General features: G+C 35.8%; 1 protein-coding gene across 6 annotated transcripts in view; it reads left to right on the top strand.

The window, feature by feature from the left end:
* HMCN1 (hemicentin 1) overlaps positions 1–21,210 on the top strand; it is a 489,269-nt gene that overhangs the window by 374,590 nt on the left and 93,469 nt on the right. For all 6 annotated transcript variants that reach the window (XM_074322402.2, XM_088801634.1, XM_088801635.1 and 3 more), the window contains 9 exons: positions 997–1,188; positions 4,997–5,170; positions 6,485–6,598; positions 7,486–7,631; positions 11,528–11,678; positions 13,015–13,209; positions 14,791–14,904; positions 19,074–19,261; positions 20,863–20,959. In XM_074322402.2, the coding sequence (XP_074178503.2) occupies positions 997–1,188; positions 4,997–5,170; positions 6,485–6,598; positions 7,486–7,631; positions 11,528–11,678; positions 13,015–13,209; positions 14,791–14,904; positions 19,074–19,261; positions 20,863–20,959 (1,371 nt within the window). The remainder of the gene's footprint in view (positions 1–996; positions 1,189–4,996; positions 5,171–6,484; positions 6,599–7,485; positions 7,632–11,527; positions 11,679–13,014; positions 13,210–14,790; positions 14,905–19,073; positions 19,262–20,862; positions 20,960–21,210) is intronic.

Consider the following 21,210-nt stretch of genomic DNA (forward strand, 5'->3'; position numbering starts at 1 on the left):
CTTGGGCTGGTAGAAATTTCTGTCAGGGTCTCTGTTTGGGTGAAGCCGCTGCCTGAGCTGTGAGGCTGGGGTGCGGGGTGACATTAACTGGGAGCAGTTGGCCAGGACTGCTGGCTTTGTTCCCTGCCCAAATGCAGCTATAGGATGGGCTCCATGACCTCTCTGATGAGGCTTCCCCGTCAGACAGGACTGTGTGCGATACTCAGTATTTGGGCAGGCCTGTGAATTTGCTTCCCTGCCTGGGTGAGGCAATAGAACATGCTACGTGGCCAGTACAGTTGAACTGTCCAGTTTTAATATAATGTCATCCTAGCCCTCTTTCCTAACAGAACTTGTTTTTGTGGTTTTAACATTAAAATTTCAAAAATTATTTGAGTAATTTAAAACTATTAACATAAGTCACATGTTAAAAAAAGTATAAAAGATATTTTCCCTATAGGCTATAAATATTAAAGGAATAATTACTATATATTTGTATTTACCTATTTACATATCTATGCTGGAATCCTGGTATAAACTCAAAATTCTTGCTTGTTGGATTATTTAATTAAAGGCTTTTCCCTTTTTTATAGGCTTCTCTCAAAAAAATAAAATATCCTTTAAAATTTTAATATGAATGCAAAGGTATTTATAAGTAATAATTTTAATAAAAATGCTGATCCATTCTTTTTTAAGTCTATTTTACTATGACAATATTTAATCGTAATAGTCTAAGGTATGATAGAAATTTAGTTCAACAAGACTAATGTAGAATTATTTCACTTGTATATGGAAACTAATCTTCATTTGAAATGATTTGTAATCTATGTATGTTAAAAATCAGCATGATTATTATTATAAATCAGGTTGTGGTTGCAAATTTATTTTAGCTGAATGATTGTTTCATTGTTTTAGAAGTGGGCTATTTCAAAAGGCAAATGAGTGAAATGCCTTCTTTCAGTTATCATCTGTAAACATGTGATTATAGCCAGCTCTCAGAAATGGCCTTTGTTACAGGAAATCCAATGCCAGAAATTACATGGCACAAAGATGGGCAGCTCCTTCAAGAAGATGACACCCATCACATTATGTCTAGTGGCCGTTTCCTTCAAATTACCGATGCACAAGTGTCACACACTGGAAGATACACATGTGTGGCTTCTAATCCAGCTGGTGACAAAAGCAAAAGTTTCAGTCTCAACGTGTTGGGTAGGTATAAGCATTGCTTCAGATCTTGAGGAATCAGACCTGACTATAGTCTAAATTCTTTTCTGTTTACTTAATATTTCTACCATAGAATTTCATTACTTAAGGAGGACCAGTACTTGTGTACATTTGCTGTTTTTCTTTCATTAATTCATACATTCATTCATTATATTTGGAAGATGTGCTATGTTCCTGGTACTGTGTTTTATGCCGGGGACACAACTGCAAACAAGATAGATGTTCAATAAGCAGCAGTAAAGCATCAATATATGCTGGTCAAAGAAGTAGGTCACCAGTGTAAGGGGCTCAACCTGAGATAGTTTATCCTTTCTTTGTGGGGCACTGCCATTATTAGAAATCGTCTGTACTGAATTCTATGTTTGGTAACAATGATGAAAGAGTTGCAAATGCAGAGGAGCCCACCACAATTTTATGCTTTCTCGTGACTGATAACGAGTGAACAGAATTCCCTGCAAGGTGGAAGGGTTAAAACAAAGCAAACCAGCTTTCAGTACTTTTATTATAGAAGTGTGGGCCCCTTTGTCTGAAAATACATCTTCTTTCCTTCTCTTCGCCAACTCATGTAGCAGTGCTGTGAGCATATCTGCTTCCACGGGGGTGAGCGACCACCTTAGATTTTATTTTTCTTCACATAATATGCTGCTCGTCTCTCTTTGCGTGTGTTTATCTGTGTCATTCGCTAACTCACTAATACCTAAAAAAACCTTAAGGGAAGAAAGTTGAAGGGGACATTACCTGGAAATGCCATTTAATCCATAGTTCTTTCTTCCCAGATAAGTGCTCGCCCCCTGAAATTAATATGAAATGTGTAAATTCTATGTTGAGTCAATGATTGAGCTATGAAGACTCCTAGGTTAAAATGGATACAAGGACCATGCATGTGAGTTTTAAATCTCACGCGATAGCCTTCTGATTTAACACAGATTAGCTTGTGCATTTGAATACCAAGCCCTTTGAGAGCAATAAAAACTACACCATGCAAAAAAATGGACTAGGAATGATGAAGTAACTGCACACTCAGTTCTTACAGCATCAACATTGTGCTTATGTCTCAGGAATGACAGTAAAATAGATTTTTAATTTCTGCTCATGTTTTGAAATTGAACATGTACCACCTAAATGGATTGTATTCAATTACTAACATCAAAATACTTTCCATTCTACTAAAGTCAACTATATTTGAGTATGCACATTTTTGCAACTGTTTGTTTATTTGTTTTTTTTGTTACTGGCTAGACTATTTTGGGAATACATAGTCTCATACATATAAAGCATACATACATATGGGGATACAGAACATAACCCTCAGGTAGCTTACAGTATAACTGAGTAGGATATATATATATATATATATATATATATATATAATATATATATATATATATATATATATATATATATATATATATAATGTATATATATGAAAAATTAAATCAAAATGCTGGATAATGTAGAGTGTCGAATGAATAGTATATGAAGATAATAATTATGTACAACTATAAACTCCTCAAGGCACAACCCCTCTTTATCTTGTAAAGGATTTAGCCCCAGCACCTAACTTGGCATTGAATGACAGATATATGGATAAGTATGAATGAGAGTTCATGAGCCAGTTGTCTCCTAACACACCTGTGCTCCTTGCACACCCATCAGTGTATGTAAGACAACTGCCCAGCCCTGGATTTCCTCTCTTCTCCTGTAGCTCATTGCTTCTCTTAGAGCTCTCATTCCCATATGCCTCCTTCCTCCCACCGCTGATTCAGCTCCCAATACTGATTCATGTCCAGATCCTATCCTCTGTCCTCTGGAAGCCTGATTTAAAACTCTCTCTTGCTCCTTGCTGTAAATGAAATCCAATTCTTCCCAAGAGACACCAATCCTCCAGTGGAAATCATTTATTCTTTATCCCAAGTATCCCAAGTCATGCTATCTCATTACTCATCTATTTCTTGTCTTTCTCCCTTGTTCATTGGAGACTGAGGGAAATTAATCAAAGCCTTCTTTTCCACCAACTTCGTAAACTTGAGGCTACTTAAATGTATGTGTTTGCAATTTCCATTTCACCCAGCCATAATTCTGTGTGCCCCTACCCTGTCTTTTCCCAGAGGTTGAGTTATCCTTTTTCATAGTTACCACTTTCACTTATGTCTTTGATCCTGTATCTTTCCACCTTCTTTAGTATGTTAGTCATTCCCATCATCCTCTTTATCTGCAGCTCCACCTTCTACTGTCTCCATCACTTCGTGTTGTAACCATTCCGTCTATAGTTCTTTTCATTTTTTGGTACTTTTTTTTTTTTTAGTTTATTTTTCTGTTAGTTTCAGGTGTACAAAACTACATAATAGTTAAACATATACACCCCTCACAAAGTGATAACCCCCCCCAATCTACTACCCCCTGACATCATATATGACTGTTATAATACCATTGACTATATTCCCTATGTGGTACTTTATATATATAATTATAGTTGACATTCAGTATTATTCTACTTCAGCTCTTCAGCTACAGGTGTACAGCACAGTGGTCAGACATTTACAGTCTGTGAAGTGATCCTCATAATAAGTCCAGTACCCATCTGGTACCCTACACAGTCTTTACAACAGTATTGGTTATATCTATACTTCTTGTCCCACTGAAAATAGGCTTCCACCCACACCATTGTTGACGCTGCTGTGGCAAAGACCACCCTGTTGCCAGAGCCAACAAATATTTTTCAGTCCTTAATGTTTTGTACATTATTTGTCACTGTCTCCTTTGCAGTGTTCCCACCTAGTTGTCTTTGCACACCTTTGGTTGCTCCCTTTCTCTCTCCTTTATGGACTCTTACTTAGTCCGTCAAACATTAGGTCCCTTACAATTTTGTCCTTACTTCACCGTTCATTTTACTCTAGCTATGCTCTTCAAGTAAAAAACCTTAATTCCCAGAGTTTTATGTATCTCCTGTAGTCTGGTGACTTTTTAAATCTATACCTGCAATCTAGATCTTTTTCCCAAGGTTTGGATTTCTCTAAACAATTGTTTATTGGAGATTTCTACCTAGAATTCTCATGGGCACTTAAATTTAAGATAGTCAGAACTGAACAAACTATCTTTTCCTCGAGGTTAAAGGAGCAAATTTTTCCACGTTTTCTGTGTATGTTACTTCACTGTACTTTATCTAGATTCCCAAGCAAGAAAACTGGAAGTTATCTTTGATTTGGTTTCTCACAATGCCCATTCTATCTTGCCAGTTGCCTTCCTAAATATTTGGTTAGTTCCCTCCTTAAATACTCTAGTTCAGTCCCTCGTTATCTTTTATGAAACAAGTGCACCTACCTCTGTTAGCCTTGACCCCCATGAATCCATTCTCCAAATATTCCCTGCTTGCCCCTCACTGTTGACGCTCCTCTGCTCCCAATACACTCCCTCTTCATTCTCATCTCACTTCTTTGACTTTCTAATCACCAGTAATCCTTCAAGTTTCACTTTGGAATCTCCTTAAGGACGACCTTACACCCCACACCTCAGATTGATTGAATGCTATGCCTCCATATATCCTGCATTGGAATTCCCATTATTACCCTTTTTACATCGTGTGATAATTCATTTTGATGTGTCATCTTCTTCATCACCCTGTGAGCTTTTGGAGGTTCTCACTGCTTTCGTGTAGAATACAAACACTACTCAATTGTTTTCTCTAATTGTTACAGAATGGACTTACACAAATAAGTACAAAGGAAATTTAGAGACGCACAAAGAGGGACATTTCTTAATATATGTCTTTGATTACATTTTAAATCTTTTTTAGTGTCCCCCACAATCTCTGGTGTCGATAGTGACGGCAGCCCTGAAGATGTCATTGTTATCCTTAACAGCCCCACATCTTTGGTCTGCGAAGCTTATTCTTATCCTCCAGCTACCATCACCTGGTTTAAGGATGGAACACCTTTGGAATCCAACCGAAATATTCGTATTCTTCCAGGTAATTCGCTTACTTCAGATGCCCAAGATGCATTTGTGCCATCTACTATTGTAGAAAAGCAGAATCATCTCTTTTATATATATTATAAAAGTACTAATGTTGTTGGCTGTTATGTTCTGTTGACATTTTAATTTTTTAAATTATCTGTGTATATCTTGTCATCTAAGTTACCTGAAAATTACTTTTTGAAAGACCAATAAAATAGCTAAATAAAAAGGCCAATAAATAAGTACCATGGTGTAATGAATTGCCAAAATATATTATGTAGAATGCCAAAAAAAAGGGTAGAAATTTATTTCTTGTTGAATTGAACCTTAAGGAGAGTTAGTATTTTGATTGAGTTTATTTATTCCTCTTTACTACCTGGCAATATATATGAAAGTAGAAAGAATTAAAAAGTATGTTCACTGGCTTTAAGAAATTTGCGATCTTATGTGGAGGAGATATAAAATGTTGAAAGTTAATTAACAACATGAATCCATGAATAATCATGGGTTATGAATAGTCATGGAATATGATTAATGGGGCAGTGACAAGTTTTATAAGAAATCAGAAGAGAGAATGGCCACCATGGACTGAAGTAATTAGGAATTGCTTTGTTGCAATCAGAACTTCAACACGACCTTAAAGAAAATTATAGAATTCTGTTGGTTAGAAATGAATTAGAAGAGATTTCAGATCCAGCAGTATGACGCTTGTGGGAAAGGTGCAAAGTGAGAATGGCTTATCTATGTGTAAGTAATAATAATTAGACTCCTCACCTCCCAGTGGAGTAGAGACGTTATGTATATGTGTGTGTAGCAGGGAAGGGGGATGGGTAGGAGATAAGGTCAGGAAGGACCATCGGGGTCATGTTTTGAATACCTGGATTAAAGAGTTTTTGACTTTATACTTTAGTCACTTGAGAACCAGATTTTTAAGGAGAAAGCTATAAAAGAATACCAACTGTGTTTTAGCAAGATCAGTCTCTACTGGTAGACCAGATAGATGAAAGGAAGAAGCTGACTAAAGCAGAAGACCTATTCATGAAAAGTGAAATAAGGACTTTAACTAGAGTGTGTACAGAGGCATGGGAGGGTCAGAATAGCATGAGATAATCATAACCACAAAGGACCACTGAGAACTTCGTGACTGTCCTCATCCACCATGCAGGGCCCACCTATATTGCAGTGTGTCTTGTGTCCAATAACTGTTACAGAATTGGCATAGACAAGAAGAAATCTATTAATCGTAAGAATGAAAACCCTGGTAGTTTGTGTGTACTCTGCTGCCCCTGTGACTTCAGAGATTCTTTGGTGTTCCATGATTTTTCAGGAGGTAGAACTCTGCAGATCCTAAATGCCCAGGAGGACAATGCTGGAAGATACTCTTGTGTAGCCACTAACGAGGCGGGGGAAATGATCAAGCACTATGAAGTGAAGGTCTACAGTGAGTTCTGAAAGCACACTGTGTTTCATATTTTCCCCAAGTTGTCTCAAGTTTTTAATCCTGTTTTTCATTATGGGTTCATAGTTATTTATATTCATTATTAGAGTTTGTTGTTTATGCAGCTTGCTTCATGAGATGGATGTCGAATGAAGCATTGTGCCCATGACCTCAATTAAAGATGTAAGGAGCCCACTGCATCGGCTCACTAACCTCTTGTTGGAGAACTTGTCAGTGGCACTTCCTTAGGTTTCTCTATTTTTTTCTTCTGAATTATCCTCTGGGCTAAGTTATAATACATTCATGCACAAAACTGTTGTTTAGAAATATATGTTCCTATCAACAGACTAGGATGAGTTCATCAGTGACTTTGGGTCAATCTCCTGTACATTGACCTGTAAATAAAAAGCAAAGCTAATACTGCTATTTACAGTGCCTACATTTCAGGATTTTGTTTTTGTTTGTTTGTTTGTTTTTGCATTTTAAAAGGAAGAGTGTCTTTCTGCATTTTAAAAAGAAGAGTGTCTTTCTGATTGTCTTTTGTTCTTTTGATCAGTCCCTTTAATGACCTATGAAATGCATTTTTGGGGGGTCATGCTCAGACTGTGTCTGTGGACCTGGTGCAAATGAAACGAACTGTTCTGTGAGGGACATTAGCTTCATTGGCAATATTATAATGATGAAGGTGAATGATACTCTTCTTCACATTCTGTATCTGAACACTATCCTTTCATAAGATGCTAACTGGGGTCCTGGATGAAAGGGGTACATAGAAAATGCTTCAGTTACTTCCTTGTTTTCTTGTTAAGTGATCCTCAGGGTGATTTCCATGGTATTCCACGTATTTAAAAGAACCAGTGTTTAACTCTTTAATATTTGTTTTTCTGCAGTTCCACCCATAATCAATAAAGGGGACCTCCTGGGGCCTGGTCTCTCCCCTAAAGAAGTGAAGATCAAAGTAAACACCACCCTGACCTTGGAATGTGAAGCTTATGCAATTCCTTCTGCTTCTCTCAGCTGGTACAAGGATGGCCAGGCCAGTCACAAGATTTTTCATTTGCTGATGGTTTCTTAAAGACTAAAATGATCAATTCAATAATAATAAAACAGACACAAGTAATTCAGAGAATCAAGTGACCTTAAAACAAGCACAATCCCATGCTCCTACTATATAAAACTGCAAAAAAACTCGAACCATGTTCAACAGTATTGGTATGATTCCATTATTGAAAAGTTTGAGGGATTCTCTTTATGTACATTAGCAACTATCTATGAAAACCCAGCTACCTTTCCACTGGGGAATCACTTTTGTATTCTGTGGCTTTGCAAAGTAACTTTCTGGAGAAGAAACACAAAAATAGTGCTAAACCAGATTATCCAATAGGCTTAACATGAGTACCAAATTTAATTAAAACTTTCTGTAAACACCTTTACCTCTTTTACAAAAAGTAACTGTGAAGGGAAAAAACTAAATATGATGATTAAGTGCCTAATAATATAATTAACTGGAGGCAATGAGAAACTTTAAAAAAAAAAAAAAAAAAAAAAGGCACATCCTTCAATTACGTGATCTGACTTTCAGACCACAATTCTCATTTTTCATTCAACTTGTGTTCTTCCATGCAGGTTTTCAAAGAAATGTGCTGGTGTTTTAAACCAAAATACATTTTTTAAAGCTATTGTTAACACTGTGCTTAATACAGATGTGACATAGCTAAGCTGCTCTTTGCCCTGTTTTATACATAATCAACAAAATGGTCAGTTAAATCTAGTTCCAGAAGTTCAGGTTCGAGTCATGATTTAAAATGCAGAAAGATATGGCTTTATTTTTTCAGATCACAGATGGATTTTGCAATACTGGCAGCTAGAAAAAAATCATCTCATATAAAATAAGCAAGTTTCATCTGGAAGCCATTGCAAAAGGAAAAATATGGAACTCCCACCATGTTCTGTTTACAGTTTCTTTTCTGACTACAAGCACACTTGATGGTACAATATCAAATCTATATGAGTTTGCTTGGAAACAAATAGGTCCTTTCTCCTTTGAAATCTTATTTTATTTCTAATTTTATCTAAAGCCTTTTCGTTCATTGTGGTGACTACCCATGCGTGTGTGTGTGCATGCACACACACACACACACACACACACACAGATACACACATAAAAATTGGATAATGGCTAGAATTGCATTAGGAATGAGGCAGTTTGGGTGGTTTTTTTAATTTCATAATGAATAATTAAATTACAGTTTCAAATCCAGACTCTGAAATTGATCCAATTGTGATACTTTAAGCTGCTAAATTTTTTAAGGTTTGGGATTGGTCCCCTTGAATGTGTACAAAACATACTGGTTTTTGTTTATTTTCCATACCTTTCTTCTGTTATTTCATTCTTCAGATAAACAACACTATCTGAGCAAAACAGTGTTTTTGACAAAATCCACCAAAATTATTGGCAGTGTCAACTGCAGTCAGTTTTGATAGAATCTTTGAGTTGTAGTTACTCATTCTCCAAAGTTTTTCTTTTACAATAGAAATTTTAAGTTGTGCTATTTTTAGATAGGTGATATAATATTAATAATGATTCATTGCATCCCAAATAATTTACTGAGCACATCATACTATTGGCCAGACACTGTTTTAGATGGAGGATACGGATATGAAGGAAACAGAGAAAGATCTCTGTTTATAGGAAGTTTGGGGAGACAAAACTGCTAAACAGACAAACCTATAAAACATGTAATGTGCCAGATGGGGTAGATGTTTCGGAGAAAATTCAGTCAGGGAAAAGAAAAGTGAGTGGGGGGAATGTGATCTCTTATTTGTATAGGGAAGGCCTCACTGATAAGGTGATATTTGAACAGAAACTCAAGGAAAGTGAAGGAAGCAAAAATAAGAAATCAGAGGGAAAAACATGCTAAAGGGAGAGAATTTCCAGGGCAAAGGCTCTGAGACATTTTGGCTGAAGTGCAGTGATTATGTAAACACAAAAGATATGAACAGAAGTTAGTGGAGAGCCAGATCATACTGCCTGGTAGACCAGTTGGCCTTTATTCTGTTGAGAAGTCACTGGAAACTTTTAAATATGAATGTTATGATTTGACTTAAGGTTTTAAAAAAAGTACATTGCTTCTGTATTGGGAGAAAAAAATAGAGGATCTAGATTTGAATTTATTGCAATCGTCCAAAAGAGAGATGGTGGTTGCTTGAATGAAGGTTGTAAGCAGGATGTGAGGGAAAGAGATGAGTCAAAGTTGAGTCCAAGATTTTGCGTGAGGTCACTAGAAGAGTGAGCTTAGACAGAAAGAGGAGAGGTCCAAGGATTAAGCCCTGGGGTACTTCTACATTTAGTGGTTGTGGGGCAGAGAGTGAAGTGTCCCAACAGATAAGGGGGAAAAAGTATATCAAAATGAAAACAAGCTAAGCTGTGGTAAATGGCACTGAGAATTGACCAATAAATTAAGCAACATGGATGTCATTGGTGACCTTGACAGGGTCATTTTGGTCAAGTAGAGATGGTGAAAGTCTGATTGGAGCAGATTCAATAGGAAAGAAATGGAGACGGCAATTGAAAACATTTTTAAGTCATTTGGCTTTTAAGTAGGAAAATGTGGGAGTAGTGTACAGTCTAAAGAATTTTCTTGAATGGGGGAAATTTTATGATAGTGTATGCAGATTGACATAATCCAGTGGAAAAGAATAAATTGCTGATGATGTAGGTAAGAGAGGCCACAGTTGCTGGAGGGATGTCCTAGAGTAGACCAGGGGATGCTTGGAATGGACAGAGATTGGTATTAACCAGGGTTAGGGTTTTGCCAGGGGAGCCAAATAAAGAGCAAAGGGACAAAGGTGTTGACGGTTTATACAAAGAGTGACAGCCGTAATAGACTTTCTTTGAGTCCGGAGGGAATAGAGGTCAGGAGATGAGTAAAAGGCAGTGGAAATATTACAAGGTCAGTGGATTGTAGGTCCTCCCATGGGTCAAAAAGTTACTGGAGTTGGGATGCTAGAGGAAGTGAGTTAGAAAGTTAGGAGGTTTCAGTCAGAGAGTTATGAGACAGATTATGAAGTGGTGCAGTTACTAGTAATTAGAAAGTCTAGTATGACTCACCTATTGAGTGGCAGAGAGAGGGTTGGAGACAAAAGGTAGAGGAGAAGACGTCAAGGAGCTGAGAGCACACAGTATTGGATGATTGTCTATGTGGGTGTTGAAATCATCAAGAATTGTGAGAAAAGTATCATTAGAAGGAATGGGATTGAACGAGGAGCTAAAATCTTTAAAGAATAAGAAGGAATTTAGTGTAAATGGAAATGCATAGAAGATGAGAAATGTCCTAGTAAGTATACATAATGTTATGAATAAAACATCATAATATGAATATCTGTAAGTTAATGTTCCATTAATTATAGTAATACTTTCAATAAAACATCACACTAGAAATATCTCTAGGTTAAGATTTCTCACTTATGATGTATTAATGTTTCTGAATGAATAGTGATTTTTAGATTAAATCAGACTATGTTAATACCCTCAATCATTCATTAAAATACTCTAACTTTTTTTGCAAAATTTTAATAAAAGGATATGCTTTTTAAATACAATGTGGGATCAACTGAAAATATTTTTTCCAAAATGGATATGGTACCTAAGAATAATTGTTTTTATCATAAAATCTATATAAATGTATCACCCAGAAATAGCTGGCAGAAATGTAAATTACATGAGCTACAATTTTTAATTAATAAAAATGTGATTACTCCAAAACAATCAGTTTAATCAAAATATAGTAAATTAATTAAATTATTGTTGTCTTGAGTATTTCACATAAAATTTCATTTTTATTCATTAATCATAAAAAATATCAACTACATGGTCTCTTAGAGGATTTATAAGAGTACTTAATGAATCACATTATTATAATTGAATCACAGCCCCTTACATCAGATGATCATGTTAATATTGCTGAAAATGGACACACACTTCAAATAAAGGAGGCTCAAATATCAGACACTGGACGATATACTTGTGTGGCATCTAATGTTGCAGGTGAAGATGAACTGGATTTTGATGTGAATATACAAGGTAATACTAATATGCTTGTTGTATATCATTTAATTTCCATGATGTGTCAAAGCAATAAAAAAGAGATTTGATCTGATTTATTTTAAATAGTTGTTTTTGCTCTTGACAATAATATAAATTTATTCTTAAAAAACTTGGACGCAAGAAATTAACAAAGAAGAAAGTAGTCCCATTATTCAGGATTTCTTCTGTTATTTTTATGTGGTTCCTTTTGATGTTTTTCCTTCTGATACATTTTTGTAAGCGTATACTATGTTTACAGATTAGAATCACAAGATACATACTTCTCTCTTACATTAACTTTCCCCCAATATTATATCATAAAAGTTTTTTTAATAGCATTTACTTGGAAGGCAAAAAAGTAAAGTACATAATTTAAAGCAGTGAGACTTGGAATAGAATGGTAATTTAGGCTCCTGCAAGTTTTGTGACTTAGGTAAGTTACCTAAATATTTTAAACCCCAAATTCCTTGCTTTTAAAATTAATGCCTTGTAGAATTGTGGTGAATATTAAATAATATAAAGTAGTAAAATTCTTAGAAATATACTTAAGAAATGATGGCTGCTATTATTGTTCATATTGTTACAGTATGATTTTAAATAACTGTACCTGCTTTATCATAGAGTATCCTAATATTTATTTAATCAGACTCCTATTGTTGAATGTCTGGGTTGTTTACCAATTTTCACTGAATGTCTTTGTATAAACTTTTATACATCTTTGATTTTTCACACGTTACTAATAGTGGAAATTTTCTGTCACAGTGCTATACACTTTTTAATGCTTTTGATATACAGGAAAATTGCCTTCTAGAAAGTTCATACATGTCTTCCAGAAAAGTTTGAGACTATCCTGTCATTTTTGTTAATGGACTTATTTTAATCTTGATTGCATAGCTTTAACTTTCTTTGACAGATTATTGGGAAATGCTCTCAATTTAGCCATTATTTTTTAATAGTTCTTCAAAATCTATTTTTTTCTGTTATAATTATATTCCTTAGCCATCGTTATTTTAGTAGATCCTTCCTGAGAGCAGGCCCCTTTCTCTTCTGAGTGCCAGAGCCCTTTAACAGGGAGGGAGAGCAGGGCATGAGCACAGCATTCTGAGCCCCACGTTTCTTGTTCTTCTGCATGAAAACCAGCTCCAACTTCTGTCTACTACTTTTTTGGCTAACAGCTGGGGTTGGTCCATGTATTAATGCTTGAAAAGATTTTCACGTTGTCTACTTTATTACATTTACAAATCACTCTTGTGAAAACACAGCCAAGAACTTTGTTAAATGGATTGACACTGGCATTCATATGTGTTCACAATTCCATGTCTTTCCTCCCTAGTTCCTCCAAGTTTTCAGAAACTCTGGGAAATGGGAAACATGCTGGACACTGGCAGGAGCAGTGAAGCCAAGGATGTGATCATCAATAATCCCATTTCTCTTTCCTGTGAGACCAATGCTGCTCCTCCTCCTACCCTGACATGGTACAAAGATGGCCGTCCTCTGACCTCAAGCGATAGGGTATTGATTTTACCAGGTACAGATTGCTATGAACAGGGTGAAGATCTGAATCTCTACCAAATGTGTTGCTTCTCATTTATTAGACCAGTGGAATTGATTGACTTTCTGGCTATGTGATTTAACTGACACAGGCTGCTGAATGCCACTGGTATCCATGTAGCTTCAAGCGAGGAGAATCTAGGTTGAAAATTTGACATAGAACATTTTTGCTAATTTTCAGATTTATTACACAATCATTCTGTCAACTTAAGAAAATCCTCTGACTTCCTTGTGCCTCTCTTTTTCAAATACTGTGATGAAATAATCAGTTTGATTTCTGTATGTTATTAATGATAAATTCTAAAATATATTTGCAAATAGTTACTACTACAGTTTGTTAAATGCATTTATAATACCAATAGTAAATATTATTAGTTTCAAATATTTTAGTGATTACATGGTTTATTGATGAAGAGGAGATGTATAAATTATAGAATAATATTTTTAAGGCTTCTGTTTACTTTTAGCAAACATTCAAATAGGCTTATAAAAATTTATAAATTATACACTTAAGGTCAGTTCATTCCACTGTATGTAAATTTCACCTCCAATAAATGAGAGAATATCTTACGGGGGTGGTGGAAATGGAGACTAAATAGAAATGAGAGTTAAATATAATATGTGATCCTAAATTGGATCTGGGCTTGGGAAAAAAGAACCAAAAAAGACAATATTATTATAAATAATAAAATTTGAATATGGACTAAAAATTCAATACTAGTTTTATATTGATTTTAAGTTTTCTGATTTTGATCATTATACTATATTTATATAAGGGGTTATCCTTATTTTTATGAAATATAGGTTTATGAGTATTTACGGATCTAGGCACACCATGTCTCCAACTTACTCTCAAATGGTTTTAAAAATGATTATATATATATATAATAGGTTATATATATATATATGTAATATACATATAATTCTTATATATAAAAGATTATATATGTAATATATTTGACAGATAATATGCATATATGACAAAGATAAAACAAATAAAATATAAATAGTTGATAAACATAGGTAAAAATTTTTTTATACAATTATTGAAACTATTCTCTAAGTTTGAAATTATATCAACAGGAAAAGTTAAAAATACAAAGTTATTCTTGGTATTGCTTGTGTAATGGTATACTTTATGCCTTTTGCGTCTTTGGCTATTGTTTTCTCAAAACAGCACTTGCATCAAACAGTGTAAACTTTCAAATAGTGTAAACTTCTTATGCATGCATTCAAAACTATAAAAGCAAGAAGTTACTACGTAGTAACATTTCACATGGAACATGGTGAGGGGCATAGAGCAACTTTCCTGCCTTGAGGAAAATCTACAGGAGCTATTCATTCTCAGAAGATCTGATTCATACATTGGATCACTTCCATAATGCAATGTTTGTTATAAAAATGGAATGTAGGATTAAAACTGAACCATTGGATGAAGTAAGAACCTTTAAAGAAAATGTAAGGAAGTAATTAGATCTGAAAAATTGTATCTCTGTTTATGACCAGTACTATTATCTCACAGATTTACAGAAATAAACATATTGGGGTATGTTTTCAGGGGGGCGAGTGTTGCAGATTCCCCGGGCCAAAGTAGAGGATGCTGGGAGATACACATGTGTGGCTGTGAATGAGGCTGGAGAAGCTTCCCTTCACTATGACGTCCGTGTACTCTGTGAGTTTGTTTTCTTTTGCTTATTATACATTTTGTCACTCAAAAATATTTTCAAGGAACTAATGTTTGCAAGATGTTGTACTAAGTGTCTTGAAGACTATAAAGATAATCAGAAACTGATAGTTCTCCCAAGGAATTCATTGTCTTATACAAATTGAGAGCACATTAGTTAGGACTCCTAAAGTATCAAATAACAAACTGGCTTAAAACAAAAGAGAGAGAGAGAGAGAGAGAGAGAGAGAGAGAGAGAATCCCTTGACTAGTGAACTTGAAAAGTCCCAAGGTTGAGCTGGCTGTAGTCATGTCGGATTTCTATGTCTCAAAAGAGGTCACCTGGACTTTACCTTTCTTTTTCTCTTGGTTTTATTTTTCTCCGTTAATGTCACTCTCAGGTGGGGTATCCCTTTGGACGGCAAGTTGGTCCCTTGAAACTCTATTCTTACACCTTCCTACTTTCACACTCAAATGAAAACTTCTATTTACTACTGAAGTCAAGGGTCAATCCTATCTCCATCCCTGAACCAATGACAGAGGCAGAGAGACGTAATTAATAAGGTCTAGTTCATATTGCCACCATTGAGCTATAGTCACCTCCCTCTGAATACATGGACTGAGAGTGGAAGAAGCATTGCATTTTTAAGGGAAAAGAGAGGTGATGTTACTAGAATCAAGAACAAATAGATGCTTCTGTTAGAAGAGGTTGAACTCGAGAAGCGACAGTAGGAAGGTATGGGAAGGAGTAGTTATGGAATATTTTATAGAGGAAGAGATTAAGTGATAGGAAGTGTTAGGCACTTGTCTCAGAGTATAAGATGACAATGAGATTTTTGTCCTGGGTGATTACGAAAATAGTAGCAAGATTAATAAAAATAGAAGATGTAGGAAAATAACATGATTTGGGAAGAAGGAAGCTATTTTGTTCATGTTGAATTGGGCATAATTCCAGAATACTTAGATAAAATACTGAATGGGTTGTTGGAAGGAAATATGGAACTATAGCACAGGAGACAGAACTGAGCTAAGAGTATAGAGTTGAGAGTTATTCACAAACAGGTGATATTCAAAGGCATGCGACTTCCCACAGAAAGGGTTATAGATAGAATAGAAGAAGATCACTTACAGGTAAGAGACAGGAAAAGGTAAACTGAGTTAGAAGAGAAACGATCTGAGGGATTAATGAAAAGTAGTAAACTACCATGTCACAGAATCCAGGGCATAGTAAAGGTTCTCAGGAAGTGGGTTTAATATTGAATGCTAAACCAAGAGTAAGAAAATAAAAACGGAAACAAAGCCCATTGGCTTTGAAACAAAAAACTCATTGGTGAAATTCAAATGATCAATTTAGATAGTATGGTGTGAGACAAAGCCACAGAACAAGAGGATAAATATTAAGCAAGTGAGCAAAAAGAAAAGGAAACAAATACAGAGTACTCTTAAGACATTTTGAAGAGGAAGGAAGATGTGGAAGAGTTTTAGGATAAACAGCTTGTTCGAAAAAGCTTGTTTAAGAGAGATTTGAGCTGGCTTATCGACTAAGGAAAACAAGGTCCTACAACAGGTGGAAAATGCAATCAAGGAACCAAGACGGGTGAATTAGCCTTTCATGGTACTGGATTAACATTTATTATTGGAATAGTAAGAAGGGAAACTTGGGGATGCCTGTCACATGTATTTAGTCCTTTTCTTAAGTATAAGAGCAAGAGAAACAGTGGCAAGGATGGTATTTAGACCTGTAGAAAATAGAAAATGTTAGTGATTGCCACTAGGAGGGATGCGATAGACAGTCAGGCATTGAAGTTGGAACTACTGGTCCCAGTCACCGCTTTCTGCCACCACCTTCAGCCACCTGGGGGCAGAGGTAGAAAAAATAGACCATATGGCCTAAGCGGGTGGTCAGGGTGATGAGCTACAAGGTAACAAGGTACACGCTGTGGAAACACTTGAGCGCTAGAGAGACTAGAATGTTCAGTGAGACAGACCATCACGGACATGACCCCTATGAGATCTGAGCAGGCCAAGAGAAAAAATGAACCGGGAGGGAGGCTGACAGATCAACTATAAGCGAGGAGGAGTAGAAGGGTTCGAGTGTTCAGTGCAAACAAATAGCAGCTTATGAAGGAAGCCCAAAAAGAGGTGGGAGAGAAAAAAACACAAAAAGTGTAACATTTATTTATTTGGCAAATATCTGTTGATTGCTCACTGTGTGCCAGGCACTGTGCTAGGCACTGAGGATACAACAGTGACTACAGTAACATCAGGCCTTCTTCAGGGAGCTTAGACACTTGGAGAAGGAAGAGGCATTATAATTGAACCGTCCAACGTAGGACTATCTATGGCTGCCGGAAGTGGCATAGGCATAGAACTGATTAGGATGGGATGAGCCATCCACGTAGATTTTAAAGTCTGTAAGATAGAGATAAGGAAAAAGAAAAGAGATGAAAAGACAATTAAAATCAGTGCTAATATCATCAAGAACCGTGAAAGGAGTATCCTAGACCACCTGGCTTTATTTTACCTAAGTTTGGAAAGAGTTTAGTTGAGGACAGTGGAAGGATCTAATAAAGTAAGATGCTGTACTTTGAGAAGGATGGGGATTGTGTTCAACTGAATTGGAATTTAGGGGTTGGGTAGTCAAGGGTAGATGTTCATGCCTTCAGGCTGTTATTCGAACTAGGAGGAAGTTAGAAAGCTTATTGGAGAGGAGATTAAAGAGGAGGGAACAAAGCAAGAAAAATGAGCTGGCTAAACTAGGGATGTGTTCATAATGCTTGGTGCTGACCTCTTAGGTACCAATGAGAACAATTCTGAGTGATATAACCCAGCTGTTGGGGGTGCGCAGCTGGATGGGGCAGGTCAGAGCTAAGGGTTTTGGTGGAGACCTCTACAGGTTAGACCTTGGACATACAGTGTACATCCTGGTACCTCCAATGGTTCAGCTCCAGGCAAAAGTTGAGGAAAACATTGAATCTTTATGTTCCAACATTTTATTGTATTAGTTTTCATGGTGTGAGGTTAGTGATAGCCTCATTTAATCTGAAATTCAAGTGTAGTATTTACTAATCTGTAGTTCAAGTTATATATTTTATGTTTTCTAAAGTATAGTACAAATCACTAACTTTGAATATGAAAATATGCATTAAAAATAACATTGAAATTCTATTGTGTGCCTTTGTAGCTTTGATTATTTTCTTTACAGACTTTCAGTTTAGTTTATGAGAGATCCAAAGACCACAAGACTACATTTACATTAAACATATAATCTTTACTGATCGCTAAAGATACGGTACATTTTAAGAGTGTGAAACATAAAATAACCAAGCTTTCAAAACAAAACAAAAAGATTATTCACTGTGAAAATGAATTTCTACATTTGCAAAAGCAGCCAACATGCGTTTCTAGTTTATGTAACATTTCCATTTTTTAAAATTCAGTGGGTAATATGTGATTTTTCATGACTGACTAGTCTAACGTAAAGTAGACATGAATCTGGATACTACCATATTATTTTAAATGAATATACGTAGGAAAATCTAGAGCGTGACTTCTCAAAATTTCACATGCATAAGGTTCACCAGGCGAGTTTGTTAAAATGCGAACTTCTTGGCCCCTCTTAGTGCTGCCAATTGAGGGGTCTCAGGTGACCCCCAAACTTTGCATTTTTAACCAAGCTCACAGGGGATGCTGATACCACTGATACTTGACTCGGGAAACACACTTTGAGTAGCCCAGACAATTCCCTTGCAAATGAGACCAAATCTGTTCATTTCAAATGCACGTTAAAGATGTCATTTATCTGGCTTGTCGAGATGACCAAATAGAGTTAGCTGTTAATTCATGCAGATGCTTGAATCCCAGAAAGAATAATGGAAGGGACTGAGAGAAGAAGCAAGACAAGATACTGGGGGACAATTTGCATTGACCTAAATGGGAGTGAAATTATGGGAGGGGTTAGTCCAGGGTAGGTGAAGAGAGAGAAGAGAGTAAACTCAACTTCACATAATTTTTATTATAACCCTAATTTATTAGCATAAAATGTTACTTGAGGGTCATGACTTCTTCAAGTTTTGCTCTTCTATTATCGAACACTTTTTAAAGTTGTCAGAAAGCTAGAATAATTTAGAAATAACCTTGCTTCCTGTCATTGTCTCTTTGTTGCAATCACTTATTAGTGCCACCAATTATCAAGGGAGCAAGTAATGATCTCCCTGAAGAGGTTACTGTGCTGGTGAACAAGAGTGTGTTGATGGAGTGTTCATCCACTGGTAGCCCCGCGCCAAGGAATTCTTGGCAAAAAGATGGGCAGCCCTTGCTAGAAGATGGACGTCACAAATTTCTATCTAATGGAAGAATTCTGCAGGTAAAAGTGAAAAAATCTATGTTTAAAATAGCTGCTTGTCTTTCTATATTTTTTTTATCATTGTCTGTTTTGACTTTTAAAATTTTTATTGGTTTTTATAATTATCTTTTGACTTTTAAAATTTTTATTGGTTTATAGATATTATATTTGTAAAAGTAATCATAAAAAAGATATATAAAATAAAATTATTTTCCTCCAATTTAGTCCCACTATCAGAGGTGACCCCTATTAACAATTTTGTGTGAATTCTTCCAGCAATTGTACATTCAACACACACACACACACACACACACACACACACACACCTAAATTTACTACAATATGTCCTTTGTGATAAAAACCACATTATAAGCAAATTGTTAGAATCTTTTCCATTGCATGCTTCTGCTAGTAAAATTCTAGGTGGTATAAGTTTCCCTATAGATTAAAACTTTATTGTCAAAGAATTGATAATAATATAATAATAATGGAAACCACATAATTGAATTATTCATTGCCTATATTTTTCTTTTCAAATGCCCTTAAAGGAAGTTAGGCACTCATAAAAACAGTACCAGCTCTTTTGTTAGGATACAACTTAATTTCGCGAACATATAAATGATGTTCTGTCGGCCTGAGAATCTAAGTGTAATTGTCAGTGTATCCAACACAGGACATATCTCATAGAATTCCTTATAAAAAAAAAAAAAAAGAATCATGTTTACTGCCTGTGAATTAACCTTGAATTCTCAAAGTATCTTATAAACGTCCTGATTATTTCCATTTGGTGATCATACAACCCTTACTGAAATACTTAAGTATTTCTGTGTCTAGAGCCTAAGGATATATAAATGGATAAAGATCTCTGCATAATAAAATAAAATATAACTACTAAATTAGCTAGCTATTGCTATATAAAACAAACCACTCCAAAACAACGACTAAAACAGCAAGCATTTGTCTGGCTCACAAGTCTTCTGGTTGGCTGGGGGATTCTTCCAGTCTCAGCTGGGCTTACCCAAGTTCCTGCGTGCTGTGGATGTGAGAAGCGGCCCTATTGGTCTTGGCTGGGCTCTTGAACACATCCAGGGCCTCAGATGCAACAACTGGGCTGCTTCTTTCCCACGTGACCTCTCACCCTCCAGCAGGTTAGTGTTGGCTCATCGTATGGTGGTAGCAGGTTTCCAAAAGAGAAAAGTGACAGTATCTTTTGAGGCCTAGGTTTGAAATGGCACACTGTCACTTCCGTCATATTCTATGGCACAAAGCCAAGCACAGTGTCAACACAAATTCCACACCTTTACTCCACCTCTTGATGGGAGGAGCTTCAAAGTCACATTGCCAGGGGTGCAGAAAGGGAAGTGCTAGAAGAATTTAGGACTCTTTGTAGTCAGTATACCACAAGTATGTATACAATTGCCTGTTCTGATTAGAAATCTTTATAAATGTTTATTTGATTAAGCTGACTAATAAAAGCCAACACCAGCACTATCATGCACAAAATTTGTTTTATGTTCATCTGGTATTAACTAGAAAGAATATTATTGTTTATTCTCAAAATGATGACAGGTTGCTTTATATATAAAAAAAATTCAGTTGCAATTTCTTCATCTTTCTCTTAGATTCTAAATACTCAAATAACAGATATCGGCAGGTATGTGTGTATTGCTGAGAACACAGCTGGAAGTGCCAAAAAATATTTTAACCTCAATGTTCATGGTAAGAGCTCAGTTTCAAAAACATCTGTTTGAGTATGCTTGTAAAAGCAAGAAAACTGTGTTTTAGATTATGTAAGCTTATTTTGTATTTTTTAACTTGAACAGGTGGTGGAGCATTCATACCCTCTCCTCCCTGCTTCCTACCCGTCACAGCTGGTAGGATTTATAAAGTACAAAGTACAAATCTTCTAGAGAGCCTGTTTTTATATTATGTCAGTCCTTTCAGAGAAAGTAGTTACTCCTACATATTGA

The sequence above is a fragment of the Rhinolophus sinicus genome, chromosome 11 (genome assembly GCF_057876585.1).
Source record: "Rhinolophus sinicus isolate RSI-liver-muscle chromosome 11, RSI-T2T, whole genome shotgun sequence".
Classification (NCBI taxonomy): Eukaryota; Metazoa; Chordata; class Mammalia; order Chiroptera; family Rhinolophidae; genus Rhinolophus; species Rhinolophus sinicus.